This window comes from Orcinus orca, chromosome 6 (assembly GCF_937001465.1).
Source record: "Orcinus orca chromosome 6, mOrcOrc1.1, whole genome shotgun sequence".
Lineage (NCBI taxonomy): Eukaryota > Metazoa > Chordata > Mammalia > Artiodactyla > Delphinidae > Orcinus > Orcinus orca.
In genome coordinates, this window is record NC_064564.1 from 64045643 (window position 1) to 64069150 (window position 23508).

Here is a 23508-nt window from a genome sequence, read left to right on the forward strand (position 1 = left end):
GAAAAAATTCTCACAATCTGTGTGGGGGGGATAAAAAAGAGAATATAAGCATGTTTTGTTTTGTTTTTGCTTTATACATTCATTCATTCATTCATTCATTTTTGGTTGTGTTGGATCTTTGTTGCTGCACGCAGGGTTTCTCTAGTTGCAGCAAGCGGGGGCTACTCTTTGTTGCGGTGCTCGGGCTTCTCATTGTGGTGGCTTCTCTTGTTGTGGAGCACGGGCTCTAGGTGCACAGGCTTCAGTAGTTGCAGCACACTACCCCAGTAGTTGTGGCTCGCAGGCTCTAAAGCACAGGCTCAGTAGTTGTGGCACATGGGCTCAGTTGCTCCGCGGCATGTGGGATCTTCCCAGACCAGGGCTCGAACCCGTGTCCCCTGCATTGGCAGGCGGATTCTTAACCACTGTGCCACCAGGGAAGTCCTATAAGCATGTTTAATATAACTTTTTCAAATGATTAGGGGAAAACTACAGGAAGAATACATATCACAATACTGCCTTTGCCTTAAGATGGTACTATTATGAATAATATTCCCTGTTTTCCAGGTATTTTTATAATGTGCTTTGCTTTTAAAAATTTTGAGTGTGATTTGAAGATCAGCCAGATAACCACATACTATATTACTGTTGAACAGGCTCACATATTTGTACAATTAGCTGGTTTCAATGTAAAAAACAGAAGCAGCAGAAATCATACTGATGTGTATTTATTTCTTCTTGTCCTGTGAAGAAGTATGGGTCACACAAAGCACAACAAATGACTGCTTCTCGACCACTGAAAACGGTAACAAAAATAGTAACAAGAAATGATGCTTTACAAAACCCACTGTAATAGAAATATACCTCATCATATATGCTCCCATTAATGTCTGCACCATAGATAGGTGCCACGAAGGTTAAGTTCTTCCAGTACTTGCGCTCCAAATCTTCATAATCCAAGTATCTCGGAGTACAATACCTGGAAAAGGGAGATGAAACAAAGCACAAAACAGTAAGACAATTTTAAGATTTTCCCTACCCATTTGATTTAAATCACTTTCTAAACAAAATTCTTTCAAAATGAAAACACTGCAGCAGCTCATGTTGTCAAATCTGACAAGTAAATATATACATGTGTTTATCATAGATCTCTGAAGACTCTAAGATTCCTAAATAACTATATGAAAAACTCATTTTTTGATGAATAAGAAAAATATTTTTATGAAAGTATCAACAATAGAAAACTACTTAATATTATTTTAGCTTTCAAAATATTTTCTAAAATCTTTAACCAATTATACTATACTAGGACATTTTAGAGATTTACATGTAAAAGACAAACATATAACTTAGAATAAAAGACTTACAAAGACAAAACATATAACTTAGAATATATGTAATTTGTTATATATAATTTAATATTTATTATTAATTATATGTAATTCACTTAAAATTTCTTATATTTTTCTATAGAAAAATTGACAAAGGACAATCTCACTAAAAATCCAAGAAAGTAGAACTAAAATAAGATATTTTGCACCTATCAGATTGGCAAATGCTTAATATATAAATGGTGGTAAAGAATGAAACTTCTCTTACACAGCTGGAGTCGGGGTATATACTGGTATCAGAGTATAATTTTTCAATAGCCTTAAAAAATGTCCCTTTGGGCTTCCCTGGTGGCGCAGTGGTTGAGAGTCCGCCTGCCGATGCAGGGCACACGGGTTCGTGCCCCGGTCCGGGAGGATCCCACATGCCGCAGAGCGGCTAGGCCCGTGAGCCATGGCCGCTGAGCCTGCGAGTCCGAAGCCTGTGCTCCACAACGGGAGAGGCCACAACAGTGAGAGGCCCGCGTACCACAAAAAAAAAAAAAAAAAAAAAAAAAAAAATGCCCCTTTGACCCTAAAATTCAACTCTAGAAATTCATCTCAACATAGAGATGTATACAATGATATATGACCCAGGATGTTGCTGCAGCATTAACTGAAACCTCAAGCTTACGTCCAGCAACTAGGACTATGTTAAATAAAAGAACACAAAATAAGGCAGATCTTTCTGTATATTGACATTAAAATCTTTCCACAGTGAATAAAGCAGATTACAGAACAGTAAAAATACTATGATCCTATTTACATAACAAAAAGATCTGTAGGGCTTCCCTGGTGGCGCGGTGGTTGAGAGTCCGCCTGCCGATGCAAGGGACACGGGTTTGCGCCCCAGTCCAGGAGGATCCCACATGCCGCGGAGTGGCTAGGCCCGTGAGCCATGGCTGCTGAGCCTGCGCGTCCGGAGCCTGTGCTCCGCAACGGGAGAGGCCACAACAGTGAGAGGCCCACGTACCGCAAAAAAAAAAAAAAAAAAAAAAGATCTGTAACTGTACATTAAATGGCCAGAAAGAAATATACTCTAAACTATTAATACTAATGGTTATCTCTTACATAGGAATTACAGAAAGGTACTTCTCTGTATTATTTTGGATTTTGAACAATAATCTTATATTATTACCAAAAAAAAAAAAAAAACCACAATGTTTCTACAGGAAAAAAAAATTAGCAAAGAAATCAACAAACTGAGAAAGCAATGGAACACACATAGTGAAAAAGGTGTTTAGCAGAAGCAGCAATCCCTATCAAGCCTACTGGACATTTTAGATTGAAGAATTATAGAACAAGCAACATCTACATCTACTGCACTGGGGATGCCAAACTGGTTATCTAAGCAATAAGCGAGAATGCCAAACAATTTAACAACTGGATTTGAAATAAAGAGTAATTTACAGATTTAATCTCACAGGGCAACCAAAAATAAAAAGGATGGGCGTGAAAGAATCCACTCCACTTCATTCTAATGCTTTGATTAGAGGGTTCCAGTAGTAACAGACATTCCAGGCACAAGCTAAACAAGCTAACCAGAGGTCAGAGTCAGGTGACAAAAACAGGTAGCAAAGATGCTGTTTATTATGACTTCTAAAGAAACTTCTTAGATTTTAGAAATTGAAAGCCTAAACTGCCTTTCACTATGAGAAGACCTAAAGAATCTATCACCATATACTCACCCAGTCAGGATCAATTTTTAGCAACCCATAACTCTTAGAGAGAAAGCTATAGTTGGGTATTAGCTATTGAGGTTAAAGTCTAAAATCCCTGAATATTTGAAACCAACACTGATACTAAACTTGGAAAAAGGGACCAGTTCACTTACTTGGTACCTGATTCTAATGAAACCTGGCTACAGTTTCCATCCCTAATGGACTGCCAAACAATCACGCCTATTCCACAAATCCAGCATCAACTTGCTCAAAACTGATTCAACCACACTTCTTACCCAGAACCTTTCATTCACTATAGCACAGTTGTTAAGAGACAGGGCTCCAGAACCAGACTGCTTGGATCTAAATCCAGGCTTTGCCATTTATAAGCTACATAACCCAGGACAGGAGACTGAATCTCTCTGGACCTCAGTTACTCCTGTATAAAACAGGGATAATAACAATTGAGCTGTTGTGAAGACTCCATCAGATAATTCTGTAAAGCACTTAGCTCCATGGCTAGAAGAAAGTACAGATCAACAATGTAAGCGATGGGAAGCAGCATATTACTCACCTCCACAACCTTTTATAGTAAAGATATGTTGGAGGTCTCCAGATTTTCTTTGGACTAAGTTATGTTATTAACCAAATGAGCATGTTATCCTCTCTACCACCAAGCACATTATGTACTGTGTACCTATGCAAGGGCATGTACTGAAGGAGAACAGATGAACAGAAAGACCAGAAAAATGCCTCTTGCCTACCATGAAAATTAGTCCCATCTTAGGACCATTCCATAACTGTTACGAAGACCATGTGCTCCTAGTGTAGCTGTGAGTGGACAAGTAGAGCCTTGGCTTGAGGCTTAAAACCCATTTCACTGGCATTTGAAATAAATTTTCATATGAAACTCACAGAGGAAATATAAAAATATAAATTTCAAAGGTAACAACAGGGGCTTCCCTGGTGGCGCAGTGGTTGAGGGTCCGCCTACCGATGCAGGGGACACGGGTTCGTGCCCCGGTCCGGAAGGATCCCACATGCCGCGGAGCGGCTGGGCCTGTGAGCAATGGCCACTTAGCCTGTGTGTCTGGAGCCTGTGCTCCGCAACGGAAGAGGCCACAACAGTGAGAGGCCCACGTACCGCAAAAAAAAAAAAAAAAAAAAAAAGGTAACAACGTTACAAAAATTATAGTGAAATTAATGCAACTCAAAAGACACATCAACTTTGAAAGAAATGACATTTAATCTGGAAATAATCTTTCAGACAATTTCTCATGATAGTCATATTTTGTAACGAAAAAAGAGTCCACTATTTTTTTTTTTTGACCACTCCACGTGGCATGTGGGATCCTAGTTCCCCAACCAGGGATGGAACCTGAGCCCACTGAATTGGAAGCATGGGTTCTTAACCACTGGACCACCAGGGAAGTCCCTAGAGTCCACTATTTTTTAAATTATCTTTGAACTTCAGAATATCAAGAAATGTATATTCTGTTAATAAGTAAATCTTTACAATCTGTTTAATAATTTATACTACTTCAAGTATATTTTAGCTTCATGACACTATTTATTTTTTCAACATATATTGCAACAGCACCTACCATGTCCCAGATACTGTACCAAGCACTGGGTACCCAGTGGAACACAAAACAGAGACTGTCAGCTGAACGGCTACCTTCAGGAAGAGCCAATCTACAACTAAGCCACCAGAATAAAAAACAGAGATATGAATAAAGTAAGTGCCTAGTAAGATAAATTCCCTCTAAATAGAAAACTGACACCATGCTACGATAATCAAATGCGCTAGAGATGATAATCAAAGTTTCTCCGTGACAAGAGAACACAGGACTTTGAGACTCTGTACTCATCAATATTTTGAATCGCCATGTATTATTAAAAATGATTGTCTCTGGGAGTTGAAATTACGCATTTCTATAATGTTTGAATTTTTAAATAAGCATACATTAGTTTTGTAACGTTTCTGACCTTCCTTCAAAATCCATCTCAGTAGCACCTATGAAATGAAATTACACCATTCCAATTAACTACCACAGAAGGTTTACCTTCCTTTGAAACCCCACAAAACTTTCTCATAATAATTATGATGATATTTAAGGATATTAACCAACATTTTCTAGTATTATCTCATTATTTCCAAGTACAAACAGTCTCTTGAAATATCAAACTAGTCAAGTAGAGGTTCCACTAAATGAACTAAGCTATTTAATAGGTTTTTTTTAAATAAATCTTTATTGGAGTATAATTGCTTCACAATACCGTGTTAGTTTCTGTTGCACAAAAAAGCGAATCAGCCATATGCATACACATGTCCCCATATCCCCTCCCTCTTGAGCCTCTCTCCCATCCTCCCTATCCGACCTCTCTAGGTCATCGCAAAGCACCAAGCTGATCTCCCTGTGCTATGCAGCTGCTTCCCACCAGCCAACTATTTTACATTCCATAGTGTATATATGTTGATGCAACTCTCACTTCGCCTCAGCTTCGCCCTCCCACCCCATGTCATCAAGGCCATTCTCTATGTCTACCTCTTTATTCCTGCCCTGCAACTAGGTTCATCAGTACCCTTTTTTTTTTTAGATTCCATAGTATGCATTAGCATACGGTATTTGTTTTTCTCTTCCTGACTTAACTTCACTCTGTATGACAAGCTCTAGGTCCATCCACCTCACTACAAATAACTCAATTTCGTTTCTTTTTATGGTTGAGTAATATTCCATTGTATATATGTGCCACATCTTCTTTATCCATTCATCTGTCAATGGACATTTAGGTTGGTTCCATGTCCTGGCTATTGGAAATAGAGCTGCAATGAACATTGTGGTGCATGTCTCTTTTTGAATTATGGTTTTCTCAGGGTATATGCCCAGTAGTGCGATTGCTGGGTCATATGGTAGTTCTATTTTTAGTTTTTTAAGGAACCTCCATACTGTTTTCCATAGTGGTTATATCAATTTACATTCCCACCAGCAGTGCAGGACGGTTCCCTTTTCACCATACCCTTTCCCGCATTTATTGTTTCTCGCTTTTTTGATAATGGCCATTCTGACTGGCATGAGCTGATACCTCATTGTAGTTTTTTGTTTTTTGGTTTTTTTGCAGTACGCGGGCCTCTCACTGTTGTGGCCTTTCCCGTTGCAGAGCACAGGCTCCAGACACGCAGGCTCAGCGGCCATGGCTCACGGGCACAGCCGCTCTGCGGCATGTGGGATCTTCCCGGACCGGGGCACGAACCCATGTCCCCTGCATCAGCAGGCGGACTCTCAACCACTGCACCACCAGGGAAGCCCCTCATTGTAGTTTTGATTTGCATTTCTCTAATAATTAGTGATGCTGAGCATTTTTTCATGTGCCTCTCAGCCATCTGTATGTCTTCCTTGGTGAAATGCCTATTTAGGTCTTCCACCCATTTTTTAACTGGATTGTTTGGTTTTTTGATATTGAGCTCCATGAGCTGTTTGTATATTTTGGAGATTAATCCTTTGTTGTTTCATTTGCAAATATTTTCTCCCATTCTGAGGGTTGCCTTTTGTCTTGTTTATGGTTTCCTTTGCTGTGTAAAAGCTTTTAAGTTTAATTAAGTCCCATTTGTTTATTTTTGGTTTTATTTCTGTTACTCTAGGAGGTGGGTCAAGAGAGATCTTGCTGTGGTTTATGTCAAAGAGTGTTTTTCCTATGTTTTCCTCTAAAAGTTTTATAGTGTCTGGTCTTACATTTACATCTTTAATCCATTTGGAGTTTATTTTTGTGTATGGCATTAGGTAGTGTTCTAATTTCATTCTTTTACATGTAGCTGCCCAGTTTTCCCTGCACCACTTACTGAGGGTTTATCAATTTTGTTTATGTTCTCAAAGAACCAGCTTTTAGCTTTATTGATCTTTGCTATTGTTTTCTTCGTTTCTATTTCATTTATTTCTGCTCTGATATTTATGATTTCTTTCCTTCTACTGACTTTGGGTTTTCTTTGTTCTTCTTTCTCTAGTTGTTTTAAGGGTAGGGTTAGATTGTTTGAGATTTTTGTTTCTTGAGGTGAGATTGAATTGCTATAAACTTCCCTCTTAGAGCTGCTTGTGCTGCATCCCATAGGTTTTGGGTCATCATGCTTTCGTTGTCATTTGTTTCTATGTATTTTTTTACTTCTTCTTTGATTTCTTCAGTGATCTCTTGATTATTTAGTAGTGCAGTGTTTAGCCTCCATGTATTTGTGTTTTTCACGGTTTTTTTCCTGTAATTCATTTCCAATCTCATAGCGTTGAGGTCAGAAAAGATGTACAATTTCAATTTTCTTCAATTTTCGGAGGCTTGATATGTGACCCAAGATGTGATCTATCCTGGAGAATGTTCCATGTGCACTGGAAAAGAAAGTGTATTCTGCCACTTTGGGGTGGAATGTTCTATAAATATCAATTAGATCTATCTGGTCTATTGTGCCATTTAAAGTTTGTGTTTCCTTGTTTATTTTCTGTTTGGATGATCTATCCATTGGTGTAAGTGGGGTGTTAAAGTCCCCTACTATTATTGTGTTACTGTCGATTTCTCCTTTCATGGTTGTTAGAATTTGCCTTATGTATTCGGGTGCTCCTATGTTGGGTGCATAAATATTTATAATTGTTATATCTTCTTCTTGGATTGATCCTTTGAACATTATGTAGTGTCCCTCCTTATCTCTTGTAACAGTCTTTATCTTAACGTCTATTTAATCTGAAATGAGTATTGCTACTCCAGCTTTCTTTTCATTTACATTTGCATGGAATATCTTTTTCCATCCCTTCACTTTTAGTGTGTATGTGTCCCTAGGTCTGAAGTGTGTCTCTTGTAAACAGCATATATATGGTCTTGTTTTTGTATCCATTCAGCCAGTCTGTGTCTTTTGGTTGGGGCATTTAGTCCATTTACATTCAAGCTTATTATCGATATGTATGTTCCTATTACCATTTTCTTAATTGTTTTGGGTTTGTTTTTGTGGGTCTTTTTCTTCTCTTGTGTTTCCTGCTTAGAGAAGTTTCTTTAGCATTTGTTGTAAAGCTGGTTTGGTGGTGCTGAATTCTCTTAGCTTTTGTTTGTCTGAAAAGCTTTTGAGGGACCTCCCTGGTGGCACAGTGGTTAAGAATCTGCCTGCCAATGCAGGGGACACAGGTTCGATCCCTGGTCTAGGAAGATCCCACATGCCACAGCACAACTAAGCCAGTGTGCCACAACTACAGAGCCTGTGCTTTAGAGCCCACGAGCCACAACTACTGAGCCCACGTGCCACAACTACTGGAGTCCGTGCTCCGTAACAAGAGAAGCCACTGCAATGAAGAAGGAAGGCAGCCAAAAATAAATAAATAAATATTTTTAAAAATAAAATAATTATCTTTAAAAAAAAAAGAAAAGCTTTTGATTTCTCCATCGAATCTGAATGAGATGCTTGCTGGGTAGAGTAATCTCGGTTGTAGGTTTTTCTCTTTCATCACTTTAAATATATCCTGCCACTCCCTTTTGGCCTGCAGAGTTTCCACTGAAAAATCAGCTGATAACCTTATGAGGATTCCTTTGTATGTTATTTTTTGTTTTTCCCTTGTTGCTTTTAATAATTTTTCTTTGAATTTAACTTTTGTTAGTTTGATTAATATGTGTCTTGGTGTGTTTTTCCTAGGGTTTATTCTGTATGGGACTCTCTATGCTTCCTGGACTTGGGTGACTATTTCTTTTCCCATGTTAGGGAAGTCTTTGACTATAATCTCTTTAAATATTTTCTCAGACCCTTTCTTTTTCTCTTCTTCTTCTGGGACCCCTATAACCTTTCTAACACTGGGTTAGGAAAAAAAAAAAGTTGGATAAAATTGCTTCTGCAATCTTGTTTTAGCATTGAACTTATTAAAGAGTTCTTAAAGAGTATAAAAGCAAACAAGTCTAGTCCAAATAAAAGTTTCACATTCTCAATCAATGAAATCTGAAACAAGGAGGCTTTACTAATGCCTATGTAAAAAAACTCAATTGTTATAAAGCAGAAACTAACACACCATTGTAAAGCAATTATACTCCAATAAAGATGTTTAAAAAAAAAATTCAAGAGGGACTTGAATTAATTATAAAATGTCTAATTGCTTTGGATTAGCCAGAATGCTCCATAATAGGAACTTCACACAGAAAAAAGATTCTTCAAGTACCATCAAGTGCTTACTATGTCAAATATAAATTTTTTTTAAAAGATATCAACTAAATTTATCCAAAGGACTTAATCTCATGAATACCCATCCAGAGAATTTAGACACTGATGTTTTTTGGCTGGATGATTGGTTGGTTGGTTTTGGGGGGGTATTTTTTTTTCCAGATTAATATTTTGATCTAAGGCCTTAACCACCATATCAGAAACTTTAAAAAAAAACAGTGGGGGGGGGCAATTTAATAACAATCATAACTGTGATAGTTTCTAAAATATATCCACAAATTCTTTGATACACCTCCCTTCAAAACTTACAGCTTAATTCTCCTCCCCTTAAGTATGGGCTGCATTTGGCTTATAACAAATAGAATAAGGCAGAAATGACAGTCAAGAAACAGGTCATGAAAAGACATTGTGTCTTCATCTTGGTAACTCCTGGATCACTTGCTTTGGAAGAAGCCAGCTGCCACAACACGAGGAGGAGTTCATGTGGCAAAGGACTCAGGACTCCAGCCAACTGCCACGTAAGGGGAGCAATCTTGGGAGAAAATCTTCTAGTCACAGTCAAGCCTTCAGGTGACAGCAGCCCCAGCCAACTTGAATGCAACCTCAGGAGAGGCCCTGAGCCACAGCCACCTGGCTGAGCCACTCCCAGATTCCTGACCTTAAGAAACTGAGATGTTAAATGTTTATTGATTTAAGATACTAAGGTTTGGGGTGATTCGTTAGATAGCAGCAGGTGACTAACACAATACTGGTGGCCCTTCAAGTCATTCAAGGATTTTCTTTTTAAATTACTCATCTTCTAATATATATAACTTATCATTTAAGACTTAAACATTGTCAGGACTTCCCTGGTGGCACAGTGGTTAAGAATCCGCCTGCCAATGCGGAGGACACAGGTTCGAGCCCTGCTCCAGGAAGATCCCACATGTCATGGAGCAACTAAGCCCGTGCGCCACAACCACTGAGCCTGCACTCTAGAGCCCACGAGCCACAAGTACTGAGCCCGCGAGCCACAACTACTGAGCCCACGTGCCACAACTACTGAAGCCCACGTGCCTGTGCGGGAGTAGTTATACCATGGAAATAGGCAAAAACCACAAATCAGGGTTCCCCCACCTCCCCGGAAACTTGTTGGAGCCCATGCTCTGCAACAAGAGAAGTCACTGCAATAAGAAGCCCGCGCACCACAACGAAGAGTAGCCCTCTGCTCAATGCCAACTAGGGAAAGCCCAGGCGCAGCAACAAAGACCCAACGCAGCCAAAAATAATTAATTTTTTAAAAAAGAGGAATGCTATTTTAAAAAAAAAAAGACTTAAAGATTGTCACACACAGAAGAAAATTTGCCTAACAAAGATGAATCAAGTGTAGAATCAAAAACTCATGGCAACTAAAAGATAGGAAAAAAACCATTTACAAATATTATGAATGAGATGATAAAACGAGGAACAATTTCCCTAGCAGTAAACTAAAGTAAGTAGGCAGGCAACCACGTGAAAAACAGAAAACAGTAACAGTTAAATGAGGACTGAAAGAGATTGTGCAGAAGACTCCTGCTTTTCACCACAAGCTCCCATCTACTTGGTTACTTACCATGTTCACCTATATCTTCGAAAGAAATAAAAATAGTAAACTGAATCTACTCACTTGCCACTGTTGGCCAGCTGCCTGAACTCCTTCACTGTCATGGCTTTTTTCTGGATGTTGTATTGAGTGAACAGTCCTGACTGCCCTGTGACCATCTGCTGAATTGGCGCTGGAATAAGCAAATTGTCAATGTCATCATAGCACTGCCTTGGCTTCCACTCCTTAGGAGGAATAACCTAAAAGTAAAATAATGAAATATTATTTGGAAAACATTCCAGGTAGTTATTTAGCTTTCCTATTCCAACAGAATACAAGTGAAGCATTTCTCAGCATTTATATGACAAATGTGTAAAAGAACTGTGAAGATTCACATTAAAGGAAATGCTAGCCTTCTCCCAAATATTCACCTTACTGACATGACTTTTTTAAAACAGCAAAATTTACTGAGTACTTACTATACAAAATACTGTGCTTGTATTAACTTATTTTTTTGTGGCTACTGTTAACCCCTCTGTTTTAAAGGTAAAATTGAGAGACACACACAAAAGTAAAATAACTTGCTAGAGTTCAAGTGCTGTTTATAGTACCATGAGAAAAGTAAGTATTGGTTTAGTTGATACCTTTTCTTTAAACGCCTCTCACACAATATGGCAAATCAGAGTGGTGTGCAAGTAAATGTTTAACCAACAACTTTCCAGGGAGGTGGGGGAACCCTGATTTGTGGGTTTTGCCTATTTCCATGGTTGTAACTACTCCCATCATGGCCAATTTGAGCTTACCAATGTGATGTCACTGAACATGGGGTTGGAAAAGATGTGCACTCTCAATTCTCATGTGCCTGTATGAAGTAGCTCAGCACACCATTGCTTTCCCATAGTATTTCAACACTTAATTACTAACAATGGAAAGATCATCAACAGTAAAACCAAAAATACAGAATCATATGATCAAAAATTAGAAGGAAGTTATGAATTGAGTTATGAATTGAGTCATGTTATGAATTGACTCAAGTTATGAATTGAGTCATGGTTTATAGCTGGAATTTATCCACCTTTAGAAGTTATCTTAATTTTTAAAGACAAACTTCTTTTAAAAATTTAATTGCAAAATATAGATAGCACACATACAAAAAATGCATAATCACAAATATGTAGCTTTGTGAGTTATTATAAAGCAAACACCAGAGTACCCACTGCTCAGGTGTGAGAAGTAAGATACTTCTGGCACCCCAGAGATCCTGGTACCCTTTTCCAAACACATCCCCCTCTTACTCAAAAGATGGTCACCATCATGGCACTTACGCTATTAATCTCCTTGCTGGGCTTTATAGTTTCATGTCTGTGTGTAAACCCTGACAACAGTTTTTTAAATGTACAGAAACATAAGCATCCATATATACATACATTCTTTTTTTTTTTTTTTTTTTTTTTTGCGGTACGCAGGCCTCTCACTGCTGTGGTCTCTCCCATTGCGGAGCACAGGCTCCAGACGCACAGACTCAGCAGCCATGGCTCACAGGCCCAGCCGCTCTGCGGCATGTGGGATCTTCCCGGACTGGGGCACGAACCCGTGTCCCCTGCATCAGCAGGCAAACTCTCAACCACTATGCCACCAGGGAAGCCCCCTATACATACATTCTTTATCTTTTATATTTTACTCAATTTTTTTGTGAGATTCAAATATGATGACCTAGGTAACTGAAGTTCATTGACTTTCATTCCTACTTAGTACGCCTTCGTATAAATATTTATTTGTAGGGGTGACTACTTGGTGGTCACTTGTTTTTTTTCTAATTATTGGCAACTGCAAACAGCACTATTAATATTGCTGTATGCATCTTCTGCTGCATGTGGGCACACGGTTCTCAAATACACACACGCACAGACCCTCCTAACAGTGAAACTACTGGGACATAGGATATGTACAGATCAAACTTAATCGTTATTACCAAACTTTTGCCAAAGTGGTTGTACGATTTCATACTCCCGCCAGCAATGTGTGAAAGTTCCTGTTGCTCCACATCTTCATCATCACTTTGCATTGTTGATCGTTTAAATTTTAGTCTTTCTGGAAGGTGTGTAATGGTACTCAAGTTGGATTTTATTTGCATTTTCTGATAACTAAAGAAATCTCTTCATATATTCACTGACCCTACAGATATCCTCTTTCGTAAAGTGCTTATTCAATCCTCTTGCTCATTTTACTATGGCACTGTCAGTCTTTTTCTTATTAATGTATAGAGATTCTGTATATAGTCTGGTTATTCTTAGAAGAATGTGTGTGTGTGTGTATTTGCAAATATCTATATGTATGTGTGTGTACATATATCAAATATCTTCTCTTACCCTGTAACTTTCCCTTCAACCTTCTAAACTATATTTTGATAAACATAAGCTCTTAACTTTAATATAATCCAATTTCTTCATTTTTTGCCTTGATCTTCTGTTTAAAAAATATATATTTTCCTACTCTAGGGCATGAATACATTCTATTTTGTTTTCTAAGAGTTTTCAGGTTTTGTCTTTCACATTTTATCTACACTGCACCTGCAACTAGCTTTTGTGAAAGCTTTAAGTCAAGCTTCGTCAGATGAGAAAACCTGGAGTCGGGGAAGGAGTGACTTGGCCAATGTTATACACCTGATAAACGACTCTATTAATTCAAAAAGAGGTGGGGGGAGCAGTCAAGTCTAAAATTAATTTTCATCAGCAATATGGAAATATTATACATTTTATTTTCTCCAAGGTATGTTAGCTTAAAATGAGCTAAAAATACATATTCAGTATCTTAAAAGCATATGGACAATCGCACCAAATGGATATGGATAAACATATTACATTGTCTTGATCACATATTGAAAGGGGAGAGGGCAGTATTTAAGAGTGTTATAAATACTAACTTTTTCTTCATCAGAAATAAATGTGAGTATTCCAAAATATAAAACATAGATTTATTCAGGCTCCTGTTTAGAAATATATCTACAATCAAAATCAATATTATGTTTAGAGTTAAATATTTTCCTGTGTTGTGAAAAACAAGGCAGTTTTTCACCCCCAAAAAATTCTGAACCAAATTTTCTTCTCTCAAGTTAAACAAGGAATACATTTACAAAACTCTAAATATTACCTTTGTGAATATTTTGTGCGTGTGTTCATTTACTTCAATTAAAATGTTCAGACAGAACTTTAAAAATCTGTAAGTTCAGGCGTATAACAAAAATCTTATTTTTTAACTATAATTTTAAATCTTAACACATCAGATTTTCTTACATAGGAATCGTAAGCACAACATACTTAGGACTTTATATATATATATATTTATACATATATATATATATTGCATATTACCATTTCCCCGACCCCAGCCTGGGCCCTATACCAGTAAAAATTGTCCAGCTACAATCTGTATTTGCACTACTTATCCTGAACTATGTTGCTATTACTATCATCTACCAACTGAGAAAGGAGCAGGAGGAGGAAGGGCGGTGCTTCTCACACTCTTTCTTCACCTTTGGGCACAGATAGCTATCTGCACCCGCTAGGCTACTTGTGAAGCTCTGTATTATGCATAACCTCAGGCCCAGAACAGGCTACGTCCAGAACACTGCTGCCAAAGAATTTAGCCATTGCTCGTATAATAATGCTTCATCATAACCTTTCTCCACAAAAACAGTACAAGTTTTACATTTAAGGACACTGTCACTTTTCACTTTCGCACCTGGACCACCAACTTTTTAGACAAAAAGTCAGGGTGTCAAACCTCTCACTCTGGAAAAAAAAAAAGTTAAATCTCAAGTATAAATCTAAAAAAATGTCATCAACCAGACTACCCTGGTGGCGCAGTGGTTAAGAATCCGCCTGCCAATGCAGGGGACACGGGTTCGATCCCTAGAGTCCGGGAAGATCCCCCATGCCGCGGAGCAACTAAGCCCGTGCGCCACAGCTACTGAGCCTGCGCTCTACAGCCTGCGAGCCACAACTACTGAGCCCGCGTGCCTAGAGCTCATGCCCCGCAACAAGAGAAGCCACCGCAGTGAGATGCCTGCGCACCACAATGAAAAGCAGCCCCCACTCGCGGCAAACAGAGAAAGCCCGCGCACAGCAACGAAGACCCAACGCAGCCAAAAATTAATTAATTGATTGATTTTTTTAAAAATGTTATCAAGCAAGACAGACTGTAATCTGAGGCCAAAGTCACTACTGTTGGAATTTCTCAACCACTTTCTTCAAATAATAAATTAAGACCAATTCATTAAATGGTGCATCAACAAAGAATTTCATAGGTGGTTCTGCTCCCCAGGGCGAGCCCTCAAAGTAAACTAGCAACATTAATGCAGTTTTGATCTTTACAATTTGATTTGATTTGGTGCAGTTTTATACATTTGCTATTGCTGTAACTTCCAGAAAAAGAAGGAAATCAGGTGAAACTGAGTCCATGTGACTTGATGTAAAAGTTGGCAAAAATGACTGGGAATAAAACAGTTTATTGTATTCCTAGTATAAGTAAAAGGGAATTGCCACGAGATTGAATAAATGAGTAACTCCAGCTTTGTCAATGAGTCTCACTTAAAAAAAAAGTCTGGACTCAGGTGTGTCTGGTTCAACATTCAGAAAACTAACTGTCGTTCTCATTAACGTCATTCTGTCAGAGAACACCCAAGGCAGCACAGGTGTCCTCTGTGTGCCTGCAGCTCCCTTGTGAGGGTAGTGCCCGCTTCCTCTTCTAAGGTTACTAAACGTGCCCCCAACCACAGAACATTCACTAATCCCAGTGGAACACAGTAAGATATATGTTTTCAGGCAACAAAAGAGGGAGAACAACAGGACAAAGGGCTGCATTCAGAGCCCAGAGTAGAGGACAGACAGTCACCCTAACACCCTTCTGCCCAATAAAGCTCAAAACCTTGCTAACCGGTTCATTTTAAGTTTATGATCAAAATTCTGTGTGTCAAATGATTCTGAAATATCATTCTCTTCAACTTGATTTTTTTTCCTCCTCAAAGACAACCCAGAAATGTTAAGGTTCCAAAAATGAGATCTTTTAAGAGCAAACCTAATGAAAAGATTAAGTAAGGATAGCTCATCTGAGAAATTCACTATAAACCTTTATCTTCCTTTTCTCTCACCCACCCCTAATCAACTTTCACTCAACTTAACATCCCCAAATTTTAAACCTTTTCTAGGAGTGACCTGAACCATACATATCAAATAACAGACTTCAAGGCGGAGATGTCAGAATAGTCCAAGGTTACAAGCAGCTGCGTCCAGATGCAGGAGGAGGACTTGAACACCAACCCCTGCAGTTCTGCAAGTTCTCTCTGAGGCTACTGTCTGCTTTCAATGCTACTGGACCTTCCACGGAGATGGGGTTCCAAGTAGAACCCGTGACGAGCCACAGTAGAGAAGCCTCTGCTGGGGCTCAGGAATTTATGTGGTGATGCCAACAAGTCTACAGAAACCCAGATTATAAACTTAACGTTTAGAACAATAACAAAACAAAGCAAGTAACAATAAAATCTATGCTTGAGGAAAATTTTAAATTGAACTAGACTTCCATTATAGAAAGATATACCTATCTCAGGTTAAATTCAAATCTAGATAATCTCTCTTTCAAAGCTCTAACTCTGGGCTTATGGGGGCAACCCTGCAATGCAGTCTTCAGCGCCTTAGGGACCACCCTTATGTCCCTGAGCACATCACAACTACCCCTGACAAGACTCCCTGCTTCTGCTCTGCCTCCCCCTCAAATTCATTCTTGATGTAGAAGCCAGTGTGATCTTATCAAAATAATGTCACAAAAATAACAAGTAAACAAACAAGAAGCCACCATATCCTCCTCTCCTCTACTTTAAGCCTATCAATGCTTCCCATGGCATTAACTGCATTCATGGATTAACAAGAACAAAGATTTTGCAAATATCTTCCTTTGGAAGAAACAAGTTTCCACATCAAGAAGACTAAGCATAACTGAAAGGCCAAGTGATCATTTTCTGGCTTAAAAGATCTGAGGATAATCACCTTTGCAAGACCCGCTCGATGGGCTCCTTTAGACTCCATGTATGCGAGGTATTTGTTGAACTCCCGGAATTCCTCCATGCAGGGTCTGAAGGTCATGATCTTACAGCTGGGGTTGAGCGGACTCTCCACCTTGGCCACCTCCATGATGGCTGGGGCAGTCTCTGCAGAGAAGATGATGCGGGCATCAGTGCTGAGTTATTGGGTGGTGAGGTCAGTGGTCATTTCTCCCAAATAGTAGGTAAGCTCCTCCAGCAAAAACTCTTCTAGTTACTTAACCATTCCCTTCTACCACCCTGTTAGGGAGACCCCCTCATCTCTCCCCAGACTCCTGAAAAGAAAAACTGCCTCTAGTTACTCCTCCTCCCAAGCTTCTACTCCTGGCATTAAATCACTGACCTAATTATATTGCTCTCCTCCTCAGAGTCCTTCCTAGAAAGAATGAATTTTCTAGGGACTTCCTTGGTGGCGCAGTGGTTAAGAATCCGCCTGCCAATGCAGGGAACAGGGCTTCGATCCCTGGTCCGGGAAGATCCCACATGCTGCGGAGCAACTCAGTCCGTGAGCCACAACTACTGAGCCCGCGTGCCACAACTACTGAAGCCTGCACGCCTAGAGCCCGTGCTCTGCAACAAGAGAAGCTACCGCAATGAGAAGCCCATTCACTGCAACAAAGAGCAGCCCCCACTCGCCCCAACTAGAGAACGCCAGCGCACAGCAGCAACGAAGACCCAGTGCAGCCAAAAATTAATTAATTATTTTAAAAAAGAATAAATTTTCTAACTTTGGAAGTTTACAGAAGGTGTTGTTCCTATGCAACAGCTCTGAAACAGACTCTCATCCATGCACCTATGTAAAGGCCTGGTGCCGGCTGAGAGGTTAATGGACAATATTCCACATCCCCAGCACACGGCTTACTCAGGTGCACTTCTACTCGTCAATGACATGCTTTCCTATAACAACTTACAAACTATCCTGTCCGCAAAACCACCGGACAACAGGCTAAAGTACTGGAGACACAGAAAGGGGTAAGGTTGTCTTCCAAGCTCACTGTTTAGAGGCCGAACAAACTTCAACACAAAACTATACACAGGAAGGAGTTCCTGACTCCACCTGAGTTACTCAGAAATGACTTCCCTAGAAAGAGGCAGAGTTAAGCCTTATGAGAAGATGCAGAAGTTTGCCAGATGAGAGAAAGAACACTTTACGTGGTGAAAATATTTGGAAGTTTGCAGGGATGGAGAGGGGAGGTTAGTTTGTCTGGAGCTTAGAAAGAAAAGATTATACAGATCAAAGTAGAAAAGTAGGCAGTAGTAGTGTTGAAAAAACACAAACTTAATCCTGCTGTCTATGAACAGCATGATTCCTTCCACAAACATCTACTGAACACCTACTGTGTGCCAGGCACAGGGAATGCCAAGGTGATAAGGAGCATGGGCAGGCATGCATGCCTCAGGAAGGAGTCCGGCCCCACCCCACTTCCAGATGCAGCAACACAGCCTGGCATCCGACAGCTCAGACAGCAAATCCTCTCAGAACAAAGCTTTCCTTTTCTCACCTTTTTATAATAAATTTAATCTGCTTGACAAAAAGAGAAGTTGGGAAGGGATGGGGTAGATAAAGGGGAAAACATGCAAGGGGATAATAAGAAGTTAAAACAGATCAGGACTACAGATGATGTGATCATCATTTACTGAAGGTTTAAATGAGCGTCTATCTCACAAAGTGCATGTGGGGAGGGAATTCCCTGGTGGTCGAGTGGTTAGGATTAGGTGCTTTCACTCTGGGGCCCCAGGTTTGATCCCTGGTTGGGGAACTAAGATCTCACAAGCCATGCAGCGCAGCCAAAAACAAAAAAACAAAGTGCATGCGAGGAAAATGAGGTACATCAAAATTAAACCCTGCCACCCTTCAGGAATTTATAAATTTGAAAATACTCTGTGTGGAGATATATTAATACACAACAGAAAATATTCTGTATTCTCCCTGTCTCAGAAAGGGGGCATGCAAATTACAAACATTGCACCTAGGGCTTACCTGGTGGCGCAGTGGTTGAGAGTCCGCCTGCCAATGCAGGGGACACAGGTTCGAGTCCTGATCTGGGAAGATCCCACATGCCGCAGAGCAACTAAGCCCATGCGCCACAACTACTCAGCCTGCGCGTCTGGAGCCCGTGCTCCACAACAAGAGAGGCTGTGACAGTGAGAGGCCCGCGCACCGCGATGAAGAGTGGCCCCCGCTTGCCGCAACTAGAGAAAGCCCTCACACAGAAATGAAGACCCAACACAGCCAAAAAATAAATAATAAATAAATTTATTAAAAAACAAAAGTTGCACCTTACCAGCGACTTCCCTTCAGGTGCACATGCCTAAATCCATGGGCTGCAGGATAAAAGTCTCACCTCTACACAGGATACACATAACCCTCTAGAAGCGTCCAGATCAGGCCCTTGCAAGAACTATCATGGCCTCGTCCACCACCATAGCCTGCATTACAGTGTATGCTCCGATAATACTCATTGATTTTTTTTGCTTCTCTAAACAAGTACAGCTCTCTACGCCTTTGCCCAAATTATTCTCTCCTGTTGGAGCAGCCTTTACCTGTTTCCTCACCTTTCAAACTCCTGTCCACTGTGGAGATTCCCAACCCTCTGAGGCAGGCCTAGGAGAGCCACCCTGTGTTTCTCGACCTCCCTCTCTGCATTTCTCTTACATCAGCTGCCTGTCCCAATGGCACCTACAACCAAACGCTGAAGTCCAAGCTACTCAAGGGAAAGGCAGGATCTCCATCTCTTTAAGCCCTGGCATCCCATCTGGTACCCAGCCTGGCTCATAATATCTGCTACAATAACTATTTGCTAACTGAATGAAGGAATAAATGCCAAAATGTCATTGAAGTATTTACGTTAAATGATACCAAATGCAGGAAAAAGGAAAGCATTGGTCCCAAACATGGAAAAGTTACTTAGAAAACAGATTCATTTGACCAGTAATATTACCAGAGTAATAGAATGTAAAAATCTGAGCAGTGAGAAAGGGGAAGAAGTCCCCAGAGCCCCTCTTAGAAACGTCTGGTACACGGAAGGCAGCCTTACTTTCCCATGGTTGAAGAACAAGGGTGTCCTGCCTCTTCCTCTAGGCAAAGAGCTTGAGAAGCCACTAAAGAAAATTCGGAAATTCAGCTGGTCATTCAACAACTAAGTACTGAGTGCCTGACTGGTGGGTGGACATTCAGAAAGGAATGAAACAAAACCCTAACAGTAGTGGAGTGAAACAGACAATAAATAATAAGTGCTATGAAGAAGTAAGCCAGGGTAGGGGCACAGAGTGCAAGAGGAGGGGTAGCTGCTTCACACGGGGTGGGCAAGGCAAGCCTTTCAGAGGCCTGAAGGAGGAAATAAACCGTGAGATATCTGGAAGAGCATCTGAGGCTGAGCAACAGTAAGGAGCCTCTTGGGCTCTTCAAAGAACAGCAAGAAGTGAGTGTGGTAAGCAAGGTAAGAGAGGACATGGGGCGTGGGGTGAGGGGAGAAAAGGGGTTTGGCTTTTACTCAAAATGAGATAGAAGCAATCTTGAGCTTCTTCCCCCTCTTGTACATCATGTTCTAACATGTGTTTCCCACCATCGGGATGACACTGCTTTCTAAGGTAACTGTTCTGGAGGATGTTAAGCAGAGAAGTGAGCTGACTCATTTTGTGATAGAAGTGAGAAACAGAGGAGTCAAGATTCTGGTCTAAAAAACAGAACAATAGCTCTGATAAGAAACTGAAGCAGGGGCTTCCCTGGTGGCACAGTGGTGAAGAATCCGCCTGCCAATGCAGGGGACACGGGTTCGAGCCCAGGTCAGGGAAGATCCCACATGCTGCGGAGCAACTAATTTCATGTGCCACAACTACTGAGCCTGAGCTCTAGAGCCTGCGAGCCACAACTACTCAAGCCCGCGTGCCTAGAGCCCGTGCTCCGCAACAAGAGAAGCCACCACAATGAGAAGCCCGCACACCACAGTGAAGAGTAGCCCCCGCTCGCCACAACTAGAGAAAGCCCACGGACAGCATCAAAGACCCAACGCAGCCAAAAAATAAATAATAAATAATTTTTTTAAAAAAAAGAAAAACAAGCAATGAGACTGTTAAGATATGCAGCAAATACATAACAATCAGAATTAAACCCTCACCCTTGATCTAGCTTGCTAACTCGTCTGAGAAGTAAACTTTGCCTCTTCCTAACGTCACTACTTCCTTCAGTACACAAAACCAGTTCTACCTCCAAATCAGGTACATTTACCAAAGACCTAGATAGCTTATACTTAGACCTTTTCAATCTATAAAGTTAATACATGATCATGATAAAATTTAAAACGTCAAAGTATCTTAAGATTTAATGTTAATCCCACCACCCAAATCCTTGCCAATATGACAGGCAAAAAAGTCTGGTGCAAAGTTTCATTTCTTTGATTACTAGTGATACTGATCATTTTTGGACATTTATAACCATTTTCATTTCATTTTGGGGTTGCCTACATACCTTCTTTACCCTTAAAAGTTAGTTTATAAATGTTCAGTTCCTTGAGTTTTTCCTAATCCACCTTTATCATTATTAAACTTAATCATGTTGCTAGGATCAAATTCCCAGCCCCGCTTCTCTCTTTTACCTTTATTTCTCTGAGCCAAGCAGAAAAGAAGGTTTAAAGTGCTCTTGCAATAATGTTTCCTAGTTGGAGAAAGACATATTTTGCAAGAAACATCTCTATGATTTTCTACTGAAGGTGATGCAATAGACTTTTTTTTTTTAACGCTACACCTCTTTACAGACTGAGTCCCCAAAGTGAGTGACAACAATATCTGTGATGATAACTTTGTTATTTTGCCTCTACAGAGCTGGCCTTCAATGTTTTCGAGACCACTCAAACCAAATAATCATATTTATAGTAAGTACTCTAAGAACTTTTTTAATGAACTACAGATCTTTTTCATTAAGTGGAAACAAAAACAAAAAATCTAACACTAATTCATACTTAAACAACTCACCCAAACCTATTTCCTGAAAAATTTTACCTTATCATGAAGGGAAAACAACTATTCTCCTTATTCTAATAATATATCTCTATTTGGTAATAAAAAAGAAACTAAGGCTGAGGCTTTCCTGCTAAATGTCAATCTATAGCCTATATTGCTTTCCTTATATACACCTGTATTTCTGACCTGTGTCCTGTTGTTTAAACAATTTCTGTGAGAAGAGTAAAAACTGATGGCTCTCACCATGGGAGTATTAGTTTCTTAGACAATGCCTGCCACAGAACTGGTCTACACTGAAGAGGACACTTGGGGATCTACTATAAAGCACAGCCCCCCGGGAGATACAGCACTCACCAGTTAAGCAGATAATGCACTTGGCTAGAAAGAAAAGGAGCCACGGGACAAACACCAGCTGGGCTAGTGCTCGAAGAGAACTCTGTTCCCACCTCCCCCTGGTTCCTCATGAGGACTTACCCAAACTCTGGAGGCCATCCTCTCCAGTCCTCACTTACTTCTCCTTTCCTACAGTGAGATTTTAAAAAGAAACTGAGCAGCCAAGGCCTGGGCAGAGCAGGTGCTACTACCCTGCTCTACTCCAGGTCCCTGTAAGCCAGGTTCACCGGAAGGAGGGCCTAGGCCCTACCTGAGGCAGCTGGAAGTCTGGCCTTTCAGTTCCACCACTGCAGCTCACCCAGCTTGGTTTCACAGGGAGCTAAGTAAGCGTCTGCTTTGCAGGCAACCTCGGTGAGGCATTGTTATGGGTTGAATTGTGTCCCCCAAAAGACATGTCAAAAACTAACCCCCAATACCTGTGAATGTGACCTTATTTGGAAACTGGGTCTGTGTACACATAATCAAGTTAAGAGAGGTCAAACTCGATTAGGGTGGACCCTAGTCCAACATGACTTTGGTGTCTCCTTATAAAAGGGGAGGAGACTCAAAAACAAACTTATGGTTACCAAAGGGGAAACACAGGGGGGAGGGATAAATCAGGAGCTTGGGATTAACATACACACACTACTATATATAAGATAGATAACCAACAAAGACCTACTGCATAGAACAGGGAACTCTATTCAGTACTCTGTAATAACCTATGTGAGAAAAGAATGTGAAAAAGAATGAATATATGTATATGTATAACCGAATCACTTTGCTGTACACCTGAAACTAACACAACATTATAAATCAACTATAATCCAATAAAATTTTCCTTAAAAAGGTGGGAGGGGAGACAGACCCAGAGAGAAGAACACAGATTGAAGCCATGCAGCTGCAAACCAAGGGATGTCAGCAGGCACAACCAGCCACAAGAAATCACAGAACAGATTCTTCCCAGATCCTTTAGAGAACCCATGGCCCTTCTGACACCTTGATTTTGGCCTTCTAGCCTCCAGAACCATGACTGAATAAATCTCTCTCACTTTGAGCCGTATGAGTTTGTGGTAATTTATTACAGCAGCCCTACCAACTAAGACCAGCATCAAAGGCCAGACCGGAGGGAAAGAAGTAGAGAGAGCAACATTCTCCAACCCCAGTTTTATCAACAGTAAAGCTCATGATACTCTGGCCTTCCATTTGACTCCTTCATCTTTCTCAGTTGGTTCTAGACTTGGGTGGGAAAGGGAGGTGGCAAGCCTCTACATGGGCCATTAGCATCCCTAACCAGGTACTGAACCACAACAAGAACATCTGGCTTTAAAGGCTGCTCT

General features: G+C 40.3%; 1 protein-coding gene across 3 annotated transcripts in view; it reads right to left on the minus strand.

The window, feature by feature from the left end:
• Positions 1–23508, minus strand: part of KDM4C (lysine demethylase 4C) — a 404294-nt gene that overhangs the window by 348412 nt on the left and 32374 nt on the right. The window contains exons 2-4 of one of the 3 annotated variants that reach the window (XM_004279122.3): positions 16785–16945; positions 10828–11003; positions 844–958 (exon numbers count right to left, since the gene is read on the minus strand). In XM_004279122.3, coding sequence (XP_004279170.1) covers positions 844–958; positions 10828–11003; positions 16785–16928 — 435 coding nt within the window. In that variant the 5' untranslated portion in view covers positions 16929–16945. Of the gene's footprint in view, positions 1–843; positions 959–9620; positions 9850–10827; positions 11004–16784; positions 16946–23508 lie in introns of those variants that run through there. The other 2 variants (XM_033404418.2, XM_049711313.1) reach the window with 2 other exon arrangements.